Source organism: Hyperoodon ampullatus, assembly GCF_949752795.1.
Source record: "Hyperoodon ampullatus genome assembly, chromosome: 14".
Taxonomy (NCBI): Eukaryota; Metazoa; Chordata; class Mammalia; order Artiodactyla; family Ziphiidae; genus Hyperoodon; species Hyperoodon ampullatus.
The window spans coordinates 42,491,824-42,504,443 of record NC_136927.1 but is presented as its reverse complement, the minus strand read 5'-3'; the positions used below and the strand labels follow the sequence as shown (position 1 = coordinate 42,504,443).

Sequence of the window (12,620 nt, the reverse complement as noted above, 5' to 3'; positions counted from 1 at the left end):
ACCCGGTGTGGTGGTTTCACCTCACTGAGCCCCGGTTTCCTCTTCCGTAAAATGGGGACCATAATAGTGAGGTGGTTGAGAGTTCTGGATGAGGAAGCCCCACAGAGTGACGGCGGGGGGTCGGCCCTCAGTCTGTCCATTTCCTCCCTTCCACTGCGGAAGAACCAAGTAAAGATTGAGTGAATGCGGTCCCCTTCCCCGGGAAGGGCTGGAGTAGATGCCTCTGCTTTCTATTCTCAAACCAGCTGATCTTCATAAAGTTCTGGGATCCTCTGCTGGCAGATGTCTGTGCTGTTACAAAGCACTGAAATAGTGGGGTAGTGGGATCTTATGGGGGCAGTAATCCTCTTGACTGTTTTTCTTGAAATATGGCGTAGAAATTCCATAAGGAGGGAAAGCGTACCGGCAGGAGTGGTGTCTGGCCCCCAAACCTTGCTGAGCCCATAGTTTTCTCATGCTTTTGGTCCCTGTTCTAGGAGAGTAGCAGTTCCCAGAAGACTGGGAAGCACGGCCCAGGCCAAGACAAACCCCATGAGACTTACCGACTGCTGAAACGCAGGAATCTGATCATAGAGGCTGTCACCAACCTCCGCTTAATCGAGAGCTTATTCACGTAAGGAGTAGTCTGTCTGTCTGTCTTGCATTAATAGTAAATCCCACATCAATCAGTCATCACCATCCACAGAAATGACTTAGAGGCATTTGCATCTCTCTTCTGCTGCATAGATTCTCACAGGAGCCCTTTGTGGTAGAAAGGATTTGCAGTCTGTGTGATTTGAAAAGTGTAGACATTGAGGAATATCCATACACTTGACAGGGAGAGAATGATGGAGCAGGAAACAGAGGTCACGGGGAAAGTGCATTTGCCTTGTTCCTTCCTTAGGAATTTGGTGCTCAGGAAGGGGTGAGAGGAAACGGAGGCAGGGAATAGCATGAGCTTAGAAACATTGTTATTAGTTCTCCAGGGAGCCTTTTGTTCAAAGAAAATCTTTTATGAAAACAAAAACAAAAGGGACTGTGAATGGATAAAGAAGATGTGGCACATATATACAATGGAATATTACTCAGCCATAAAAAGAAACGAAATTGAGCTATTTGTAGTGAGGTGGATGGACCTAGAGTCTGTCGTACGGAGTGAAGTAAGTCAGAAAGAGAAAAACAAATACCGTATGCTAACACATATATATGGAATCAAAAAAAATGGTTCTGAAGAACCTAGGGGCAGGACAGGAATAAAGAGGAAGACATAGAAAATAGACTTGAGGACATGGAGTGGGAGGGCGAAGCTGGAGCAAAGTGAGAGTAGCATCAACTTATATACACTACCGAATGTAAAATAGATGGCTGGTGGGAAGCAGCAGCATAGCACAGGGAGATCGGCTCAGTGCTTTGCAATGACCTAGAGGGGTGGGAGGGAGGCTCAAGAGGGAGGGGATATGAGGACATGTGTGCATGTGGCTGATTCGCTTTGTTGTGCAACAGAAACTTTAACACGGTATTGTGAAGCAGTTATACTCCAATAAAGATCTATTTTTAAAAAGGGAGGGGGGACACACGTGGAGCTTCTGTGTCCAGGGTGCAGTGGAGGCTCTGCTCCCTGTTTTGGTCCTTCTAACCCACTGTTACCACCACGTCCTGGGAGGCATCCTTGAGCTTCTGGGCAGCCAAGGTCAAAGCCACTCGCTCGGAAGGAGCCTTACCCTTGAGTCAAGGATGTGAGTTCTCTAACTAGGGGATGGGGAGACCGCCTGTAGATATTGCTGCCTGGGTCTCCTCTTCTGTGCAGGTGAGATGGAGCTAGGTGCTCCTAATATCCCTTCTGGACCTGCCATTCTATGAGTAGTGATATGGAAACATCACCATAGTGACTCAGTAACATCTAGAGAGAAGATACGTGAGGAGAGGAGTCAAAAGAGCTTCAGATCTGAGAGTGTCAACAGTGGTAAACTGGAACATTCCTTAGCTGGATGTTGAATTAGCATGGAGACTCAGTGAAGACAGATTTCCATGACGGAGCTCAGTTTCTCCACCATCGTTGTCTTGAATCATGTAATCTCTTTAGTTCCTGGTGAAAGGCTCAGAACGTGAAGCTGCTGTGATTGGTGGCTTGTCTTTAGCTAACTCATTTATCACAGAGAGATGATCTTTGCTATCTTAAGAAGTCATCCTTTCAGTGGTGAAACACCCTTTAATTCTCCCCTACTTGCTGCTGGATCCCATTAGGCAGGTGTCGGTTGTCTGGGCTTAGAAAGGCCTTCCACGTTGAGACTGGGAATATTAACGGCTTATTTTGTGATGCTGCAGGATTCAGAAGATGATCATGGATCAGGAGAAGCAAGAAGGTGTGTCCACCAAGTGCTGCAAGAAGTCCATCGTTCGCTTGGTGCGGAACCTGTCCGAGGAAGGCCTCCTGAGGCTGTATCGGACGACAGTCATCCAAGACGGCATCAAGAAGAAGGTAACCACGCAGACCACCGCGCGTGCTGGGTGTTCTCTTACCCGGCTTCCCACATCCTTGTCCCTCGGTTGTTCCTTTGTTGCCGATAGTTCGGAATTTCCCATTATGCCTCCTCCCTGGGGCAACAGGGATTATCTCCACTTCCTGTGGAAGCTGGAAACAGAAAAGAGGAATAACCTGCTTAGATTGTAGAGCAGCCTGTGCAGCCCAAGGCAGGTGTCCTGCCCCACAGCCAGCCTCGAAGGAGAGGATGGAAATGGAGGCATATCCAGGTTCAGCTAACTAGCACTGGGAGAAATTAAGCAGCATTTAGAAGGTGGAAAATTTAGGGCTTCCCTGGTGGCACAGTGGTTAAGAATCCGCCTGCCAATGCAGGGGACATGGGTTCGAGCCCTGGTCCGGGAATATCCCACGTGCCGTGGAGCAACTAAGCCCGTGCGCCACATCTACTGAGCCTGCGCTCTAGAACCCTAGAGCCACAACTACTGAGCCCGCGTACCACAGCTGCTGAAGCCCATGCGCCCAGAGCCTGTGCTCTGCAGCAAGAGAAGCCACCGCAATGAGGAGCCCGCGCACCGCAACAAGGAGTAGCCCTCGCTCGCCACAACTAGAGAAAGCTTGAGCACAGCAACGAAGACCCAATGCAGCCAAAAATAAATAAATAAATAAATTTATTTTAAAAAAAAAGAAGAAGGTGGAAAGTTTAGACTAAGCAGCAAGAACATTAGCCACAGAAATCTGCAGAAACATATCCCGGAGGAAATGATGTCAGCGACTCAATTAGCATGCGTTGCCAGGTCGTCCAGTGAGGACAGTGGATCTCTTCTTTCCCAATTTATCTGTTTCTGTAAAGTTTAAAGTTTGGGGCCATTCCCATAGCAACTGCAGCTCAGTGGCTTTGCACATATTCTAAGGCATAAATTTTTCAGGGTCAGAGTCACTTGAGATACCCGGCTGGGCGTTGGAACCAAAGGGAATGCTGCTGCGGAATAGGCATTTGTAATTTCCTGCCCTTTTTTCTGACAGTGTTTTAAATCTCTGCCTTAAGAAAGCTCTGCTTTGATGTTTTGTTTTCTTAATAAGGTGGCAAGGTCATTTCTGGTCTTTTTTACTTTGAAATTTGAGAAACAGAGAGCAGTACCAGAAAATGACTTTAAAAACTGTGTTTCTACCATTCCAAGTTGGGCAGCTCATCGGTTTTTATATCTGCTGTGAGTCCCCTTGACATCACCCCTCTCCCTTCCACAGGCTGCCTGCCTCTCGTCCCCCTGAGCATGGCAGGAGGTCCTGGTGCTGACCTCTCTCACTGGGGGACAACAGCCCATCCGGTCAGCAGCAATGCCTCTGATTTCTGTTGGTCTTCACAGAGCAGGTCTTTCCGATGTGCAGCCTCCTCAGGCAGTAACTGAGAGCCGGGACATGAAATCTCCCCCAGCCTAGGAGTGGAGAGAGACTGTGTTTATATAGACATATGGACATCTGCCGTGTCCCCCATGCCTATCTGGTCGCATATCCATCGGTGGTACCAGAGCGAGTGGGCAAGAGGTGGGGATGAGGAGTGAGTGTCCCAGGTGAACACTGAGGATCGATCAGTGTCCCAGTACTGGGGGCCTCTTGCCAGGGGGTTACCACTGTAGTAGCCCATTTGCCAGGTGGAAAGGCCGCCGTACTGTACATCTGCCTCCAGAGTAAGCTTCGGTTTCTCGGCAGCACCTTCTCTGGCACCCAGAGCATGTGCTGCTGGCTGGCTCCCGCCGATCTGCTGGAGCCACGCTGGCTGGAGTTGCTGCGTCCGGCACCCGCCTTTTGCCGTTGCTCCTGCGTCCTGCCCTGTCCATCGGACTTTTGGGAAGTCGGCCCAGCCATTTGGCTGTGGAAAGTGGCGAACTAGGAATGCTTTGTATTTGCACCTGGCTTATAGATTCTCTGAGGTGTTGCCTAACTGTATCTCATTTGAACCTCACAAAACCACGAAAACAGTTGGCAGGGCAGCAGGGAAGGGTCTCCATTTCCCAAGTGAGGAGCAGAAGAGATGGAGCCACGTGTGGCCTTTGGAGTCCCTGTCCAGGCATGGCCACCTGTCCCCTGTGACCCACCCTCTTCAGGCCGTTTTGGGCATGAAGCCTGCTGGCCAGAGTTACTTGTTTAGAAAACCTTACCTTGCTGTCTCCTGGGGCCCAGGCCTCACACTCCCATCTGCTGCTCAGCCCCACTGAGTTATGGCCATTTGTCAGTCTAGTTATCACTCGAGAAACGATAGCCGCCTTACTGTTAAGCCTCAGTACCTTGGAAAAGCTAAAACAACAAAGGCAGCCCTGAATCCTCTGTCACTCTGTTTAGAGGCACAGCTGGCAGGTGTCCCCCAATGACACTCTCAGCAAGGGGAGGTTAATGAAAGCCGCTTACCTCTTCCAGATGGAAGCCCTCAGGATTCCCGAGCAACTGTGGAAAATGCTCAGCTAGCAGGATGGGGCATTGGGAGCAGCCCCCCAGGTAGCAGCCGGGACCAGTGGGCCATGACAGCCCAGCTGGGGGGCTGCAGGGCGGACGGCTTGATTTCCAGGGCAGAATTCCTAACCAGTCAGAGCGGCACATGACGGATGGTGGAGCTTTCTGGCTTGGGCACTTGAGGGATCTTGATGGCAGAAACTGTAAGGGCAAACTGTTTAGCATTTCACTTCCCGTTTCATAACTGCCTTTTGGAAATGTCAGTGACAGCAGGTATAACTAGGGTTCCACCAGGGAACCGAGTTGTGGAACTAAGTCTCCCCTGGCACCTCCCCAGCCCTTTGGGACCCCCTGACCTCTCTCCGCAGGTGGATCTGGTGGTGCACCCGTCCATGGACCAGAACGACCCTCTCGTGAGAAGTGCCATCGAGCAGGTTCGTTTCCGGATGTCCAATTCAAGCACAGCCAACAGGCAAGTGGCAGCTCCCATGGGAATTCACAGTGACGCTGCCTGGGTTTGTGTTCCAACCTGAAGCAGTTTCCACAAAAGCCCTTTTATTCATACTTTTGTGAGATCAGTGAAGTCACTGGTTTGGGGTTTATGGTTCATGATCCCCTAGCCTCAAAAAGGATCAATTTCTGGATTCTTTAAGAGGAAAAAAATCCTAACATTCTTTTTTTTTTTTTCTTTTTTTAATTTTTATTTTATATTGGGGCATAGTTGATTAACAATATTGCTACTTTCAGGTGTACAGTAAAGTGATTCAGTTATACATATATATGTATATCTATATCTATATATATATATATTAAGTTATACACGTATCTATTCTTTTTCAAATTCTTTTCCCATTTGGGTTGTTACAGAATAATGAGCGGAGTTCCCCTCTGCTAACATTCTTAATTCTATGCTCTCTGATAGAGTGTGAACAGAGTGCTCCAAGTCATAGGCCCTATGACGTGTGAGACTTGCATAGTTTATAATATAGCTCAGAATGATTCTGGTTGCCTTTCTGAGGTCTTCTCTCATTTTGTTCATAAACCACCTAATGGACTGGCAGAAAGCTCGGTGGGAGAACATTCTCGGTTGGGTTTAAATTAGAGGTGGCGCCTGGGCTCGCAGATGTTGGTTTGTGTGGCCTGCCATGCCTTGGCCACAGGGGCTTTGAATCAGTTACCAATTAATTTCATGTCAAATTCCTGATTTCTGGCATTGATGAAAGTGTCAGAGGTCCCAGCACATTGGGCAGCCCTTCTCGTGAGGTAGCAGCTGCCCCGTAGGTGGGGGTCCACTGTCCAGGTCAGCCCCAAATGTCCAGTGCCCTGACACATTTTATCCGTTTACATCACCTGTTTGGCCCCTACAGGCAGTTGATTTGAAACCCCAGGGCCAAATTCTTGAGGACAGACCCTGTCCTTTCTCAGACTTTGGTTTTCTAACATCTTATATTTGAATTTCAGGGTTAAAGCGCCCCAGCCTCCAGCGCCTCAAGGGGAAGCTGAAGAAGAAAGTCAAGGAAAAGGGGGCCCAAGAGGATCAGGAGACTCTCAGCTGAATGCTTCCTCTAAAGTAGAAAGTGGACGGGTGAAAAAGACTGATGAGAAAATGGGCATAACCCAGCTGAAAAACTATCACCCTGTTGTAGGTAAAAAGCAGCTTCTTGTCAGGGTCTGTTTGTGTTTCATTTGGTCTTCTGAGTCACTTGGTGTTGGCACATCCGAGCCCTGGGCTGTAGGCACAGAGTCAGGTCTGAATCAACAGCTGGGGTCGTGGGGGGCTGGTCACGTGCTGGCATCAGTTTTCCTGTCTGTAAAATGGGGGTGATTCTTGCCCGGAGTACCTTACAAGGCTGTTTGTTATGAGGCCCAGGTGAAATTATGCCAGGTCCCAACCTGAGGAATTGTTCACGAAGATTAACTCTTTCTGCTGCATACCCTTGGGCTGGAACATTCTGTAAACCACAGAAACTCTCTGCCTTTCCTGAGCCCACAAGCCTCTGGTAGTTACAGCCACTGATGGGTTTGAGCATTCATCTAATTTTCTGGGATGCAGATCTCGAACAGGGCTGTCTCCCCTCACCCCACACCCAGCTGCTCTGACGTCAGCTTGTGCTGGGCCGGTGCTCACGGCCGGGCCTTCGCAGTTGGGGTGTAGTGGTAGTTGCTGGTCACAGCATGCAGCTGGAGGAGGAGGGCAATGGTGACGGCTCACAGACTTCTGTCAGGCAGAAACGTCCTGGTGGGGGACCCGGCAACCTGGGGATTCTGAGCAGGAGAGGTCATTTGTGTGACTTCCCTTGCTGAGGGCTCCAGGCACACGGACTTAGCCCAGACTCTTAAGGTGTCACAGTTAGAAAGTACAGATGGAGGGAGAAACCTGTGCACGAGGCGGCGCAGCGGAGCAGCATGTGCGCCTGAGTGGACAAGAGGCAGCCGAGAGCTCCTCGCGTGGTCAAGGCCTGACGGCAGAGGAGGGACCCTCTAGTCCCTGTTCCTCACCACCCTGTTCCTATGCCTCCCTTGGCTCTCACCTGTCTCCTTTCACTGGGGAAAGTCAAGGAGCACTTTGTGTCAAAGAAATAAGCTATTTAGAAGAACCTAGATTCTGGGATGTTTTGCACAGTCCCCATCAGCCTCAGGTCCTCTTGCTGGGGTCTGTCGTGGTGGCCCCCTGCCCTGTTACACTCTGGCTCACTTCCTGCGCACGCCTCCTTCCTTGCTGCACCCCGTTGCTCGGGCTGGCCCTTCCTCGAATGTGCCAAGCACACCCCCGTCTCAGGCTTCTTGCATTCGCCCTGGGGGGCATGTCGCCCAGGTATCTGCATTGCCCGCTCCCTCACCAACTTGAGGATGTCCCTTAAGGCCTCTCCCCAGTGAGACCTTCCAGGTCTCTGTAGAATTACAGCCCTCCTCTGCCTCCCTTGCTTTATTTTCTGCATCGCTCTTTCCATCCGATGTACTGTCTTAGGTAGTTTGTTACTGTCTGCCCTTTCCCGCTAGAAAGTAAGTCCCGTGAGGGTGAAAACATTTGTCGTCTCCCTGGCCCCTGGGATACAGTGGCACTCAATAGTTTTTGAATGAATTGAACTTAATTGAATCTGGGATTTTCAAGCATCACCCTCCTTTCTTGCCCCAGTTCCTGGACTTGGGCGTTCTCTAGGGTTTCTGCCCAAAATGCCTCGCCTGCGGGTGATCCACATGTTTCTGTGGTACCTGATCTATGGGCACCCTGCCAGCGACACGGTGGAGAAGCCAGGCTTCAGCAGCGAAAGGAGGACGGGAGCCCCATCCTCCTCCGGGAGCAACTTGGAGGCCTCCTCCGATGCCCCACCCAAGGACACCCAGGATGGAGCCACCCGGGAGGGTGAAGTGGAGCTCTCCACAGAGACCGGTGAGATGCCCTGGGCAGGCAAGCCACAATGGGGTCCAGAGGGGAGTCATGGTGGTTCCTTGTCCTTATGATCTGAACTGGCTGAGTCCCCATTATTGCCCTGATCAAAACAAAGACATAATCCAAACTGCTGAGCCTCCAGGCTTCCTGCCTGACAAGGAGGGTGTTGCCCTAGTTTGTGGTGAGAGGGAACCAAGACCTACTGGGAGGCGATACCAGCATCATGACCGGGACCCTGTCTCAGGACTGACCCCTGTTTTCTCCCAGTGTATGTGGATGAAGCCTCGTGGACGCGCTATATCCCTCCCGTCCCAGTCCACAAGGACTTTGGCTTCGGCTGGGCTCTGGTCAGCGACATTCTTCTCTGCCTGCCCCTCTCCATCTTCACCCAGATTGTGCAAGTCAGCTACAAGGTACTGATGACTCCCAGGCTTTCTCAGGGGCTGGTCCCTCAGCTCCATACCAGAGGGCCTACACTCACCTGGTCAAGGGAAAATACTTGCAATTGCCTGGCTGGCTGGCTGGGTGGGTGGCTCGATAGATAGATAGATAGATAGATAGATAGGCTAGATAGATCGATAGAGTGGCTCGCTAAATAGATAGAGTGGTTCAGATAGATAGAAAGAGAAAGAGAAAGAAAGAAAAAGGCAGACAGAATAGATTGGGTGGATGGATAGATGGTGATTCAAGGGAAATATTTCAAAGACTTGTTCTTCTAGATGAGTCAAAAGACAGACAATTATGGTATAGCAATAAAATATATTTTTACAAATTTGGTAAATACAGAAAAAGGAAAAAATAGAAATTACCATAGAAATGCTATAACTTCATCACTCAGAGGTATCGCTGCTAGTGTTTTTGGTGCATTTTCTTCTAGTCTTTTTCTTCCTATGCCATGTTTGTATGTAATGCATGTGTATATATGTGAGGTCTTCCTTTTTAAAAAAAACTGAATTGAGACCATACTGTATTTATTCTTTTATCATCTGTTCTTTCCACTGAACAATGTATTGTATTTTCCACATCGTTGCTTTAACTTTATATTAAGTAAATCTGCAGTATTCCTTCTTATGCACGTACCCTAGTGTATTTAACCAATACTATAGTTTTGGACATTTAAGCTCCAGTTTCTTGGTGGTGTTAAGTGACATGTTGATGAATGCTTTTTGTTAGACGTATTTGTGGGCAGCTCCAAAATTTTTCGTCTTAGGTTAAGGATAGAAGTAGAATCACTGGCTTTAAAGGCAATAAGCATCCTTCATCCGTTTTTAATTTTTTTTAATATGAATAAATATATTCCCCTATTGTCCCCCAGAAATGTTTTAGCACTTTGCATGCCCACCAGCAGTGAGTGAGGCCACCTGTTTACTGTACCCAGCAGTGTGGCAGATGGGTTGGAGGGGAGGGGCGTCAGGACTGAGAAATGTGGGAGGTTTGGAGCGACAGGCAAGAGGGGGCTCTCTCCCCATGGGACGGATGGCCAGATTCAGCGAGACCACAGCCTGGAAAGTAATGGTGTTTTTTTCACAATTCTTGCAATTCACCCTGTCCTTGAGGGTGAGCTGAACCTGAAAATCACCTCTCAGGTGGACAACCTTGAGGAGTTTCTGAACGACCCTCTGAAGAAGCACACGCTGATCCGCTTTCTCCCCAGGCCCATCCGGCAACAGCTTCTGTACAAGAGGTGAGGTCCCTGCAGCCGACTCAGGGCGGCCGAGGGTCCTGGTAGGCCCCTTGGAGTTAGGCTTCTGAGTAATCATTGACCAGGAAGAGGAAAGGTTTCTGCCTGCCAGGTTGTAGCGACCCAAGATCATTAATTCAGCCACCTGTGCCTTCTACATAAAGCGCAGAGGCAAATGCAGTGTGGGCTGGGACATTTTAGTACTTGCTTTCAAGGTTCTTTTAAAGTAAAATCTGCTGATAAAGACTGCAAGTAATGAGGTGGGTCTTCCCTTTTGTTACTTTTACTTTCGAACTCAAGGCCCCCAAGTAGGATCAATGCCCCGTTGCCCTGGTTGGTGTTGGGATGGGAGTTCTGGGTCTCAGCACAGTTCAGGCCCGAGGCCTGTCCTCAAGGTCCCACTGGTCGAAGAGAGAAGAAGCAAGTCACATCCCTCACCCCCATGCAGACCCCCTGACGACAGCTAAGAACCCGCCACCCCCCTCTGTTTTCCAGACGTTACATTTTCTCGGTGGTGGAGAACCTCCAGAAGCTGTGCTACATGGGGCTGCTCCAGTTCGGGCCCACAGAGAAGTTTCAGGATAAAGATCAGGTAACAGCCTCCAGGCCCAGATGAAGGTGGTCCTGACTGCTAAGCGCAGTGTCCAGACACCTCACCCGGTGCTGAGGCTGAGGCTCTCCCCTCACCCCATCTGGTGTCTCCCTCGTAGGTCTTTATCTTCTTGAAGAAGAACGTGGTCATCGTGGACACCACCACCTGTGACCCCCATTACAACCTGGCCCACAGCAGCCGGCCCTTCGAGAGGCGTCTCTACGTCCTGAACTCAATGCAGGACGTGGAGAACTATTGGTTCGATCTGCAGTGCGTCTGCCTCAACACCCCACTAGGTACCATCCATCTTTACTGGACTCGCTGTTTTCCCTCCTTTCTGTGGGATAGCGGGAGTTAGAGCTAGAAGAGACTAGAAGCCGCCTGCTGGTTTTCCGACTGTCCCCTGGAGGCCTGGAGTGTCCTGGAAGCTCCCTTAGAAAGGACAGTGGTGGGCCTTACCTGGGAGGGCCACTAGCCCTCCACCCCATTGAGCCCACGCAGCTTCGCTTTTGTCTTTATTCCTTTGCTCCTTCTGTAGGTGTTTATTGAACACCTTGTGTGTGTCTTTTCCTGCACCCGATCACACAGCAACAGGACTTACGCTGTCTTGGCAAGACACTGAGATCCAGAGTGTGATAAGAGCTGGGGAGGAAACACACCGGGTGATGAATCGAGGGTGTTTTACTGGGCTGGTCAGGAGCAGCCTTTCTGAGGAGGAGACTTTGAGCTGAGTTCTAAAGGATAAGGCCGAGCCAGCCGTGACCAGAGCTGAGGAGGAGCATCCCAGGCAGGTGCAACGGCCCTGAGTGTTGATGGAGAAACAGAAGAGGCTGGTGTGCGTGGGAGGGGAGTGGTAGCTGATGAGATGGAGAAGCAGGCAGGAAGCAGACTCTGGGGCCTTGCAGGACACAGGAAGAGTTCAGGTTTGTTCTAAGAGCAGCGAGAAGCCATTGGAGGTTGTAAGCCAAGATCTCAGGTCTTTCAGAGTTGCCCTGGCTGCTGTGTGGAGAACAGACTGAGAGGCACCAGAGTAGAAGCAGGGAGACCAGCTAGGCGCTGTGATTCAGGTCCAGGAGAGGTCCGCTGGTGATAGTGAAGGCCAGAGGACAGGTTGGGAGGTCTTTAGGAGGAGGAACTGACCAGACTGTCCAGTGGGTCAGATGACTTGGGCTTTGAGTTAAGCCTTGGCTTGTTTTTTCTTCTCTCTCTGGAACATCCCGACCTATGTTCACCTTGCAGATGGCCACTCCTACTTCAAGCATTCTCTCTCCGAGAAAGCCTTTCCAGCATCTTTACTGTCATCTGATGTCATTCTGGGAATTCCTTGAGTACAGGAAATTTGACTTGTATCCCCAGCGTGTCTCAAAGTGCTTGGTACATAGGTGACATCCCGTAACTGTTTGTGGAATGAATGGAGGGTTTGTAGAAGGCATTAGAACCTCCAGTCTTGTGCTCTTTCCTCTAAGCCAGTTTTCGTCAGTTCTGTTCTTCCCGCCTGTCCCAGGAGGAAAAGGATGCCACATTCCATCTGCACCTGGGAGAGGACTCCCTCTCTTCCTTCTGTCACAGAGCTGGAAGATCAAGGTTACACTTTGATTTTTGCAAAGCAGGAGCCACGTGTTTATTGGGTAGAACTTTTTAATGCCAATAGGGTAATGAGCACTTGTATAGATACTTTAATGGGTTCAGACAAATTTTAGAAACAGTGTTTTGTAGAATCCTCTGGCATCAGCAGTGAGCTAGGCTTTTATCAGGGCAGATTTTAAAGTGCCCTAATTCCCCTGCATTTTATACCTAGATAAAAATTTGCGAACCAGTATGTTATTTGCACCAGAGTTTTTCAGGCTTGACAACTGGTGAATTTCCATCCCTTCCCATGTTCGTGAACCGAAATGTGGGGGGCTTATTGAGTCCGTTAATCAGGCATTGATTGTCCTTTCATTCAACGACATTTGAGGGGGTTCTTCCCCATCAATAATAAGACGTGAGCATCCTTTAAAGTGGGGCTCCCAGAGCATGAGTGCACACAGGCAGCACCTGGGGAACCCGT

At 49.8% G+C, this 12,620-nt stretch overlaps 1 protein-coding gene across 1 annotated transcript in view; it reads left to right on the top strand.

Moving 5' to 3' along the window:
* Positions 1–12,620, top strand: part of GTF3C1 (general transcription factor IIIC subunit 1) — a gene marked incomplete at its 3' end in the record, with an annotated part of 71,532 nt that overhangs the window by 32,249 nt on the left and 26,663 nt on the right. Inside the window, exons 11-19 of the mRNA XM_079719383.1 lie at positions 477–613; positions 2,305–2,458; positions 5,275–5,378; positions 6,368–6,552; positions 8,043–8,297; positions 8,565–8,710; positions 9,884–9,981; positions 10,474–10,570; positions 10,689–10,866. Coding sequence (XP_079575509.1) covers positions 477–613; positions 2,305–2,458; positions 5,275–5,378; positions 6,368–6,552; positions 8,043–8,297; positions 8,565–8,710; positions 9,884–9,981; positions 10,474–10,570; positions 10,689–10,866 — 1,354 coding nt within the window. The remainder of the gene's footprint in view (positions 1–476; positions 614–2,304; positions 2,459–5,274; positions 5,379–6,367; positions 6,553–8,042; positions 8,298–8,564; positions 8,711–9,883; positions 9,982–10,473; positions 10,571–10,688; positions 10,867–12,620) is intronic.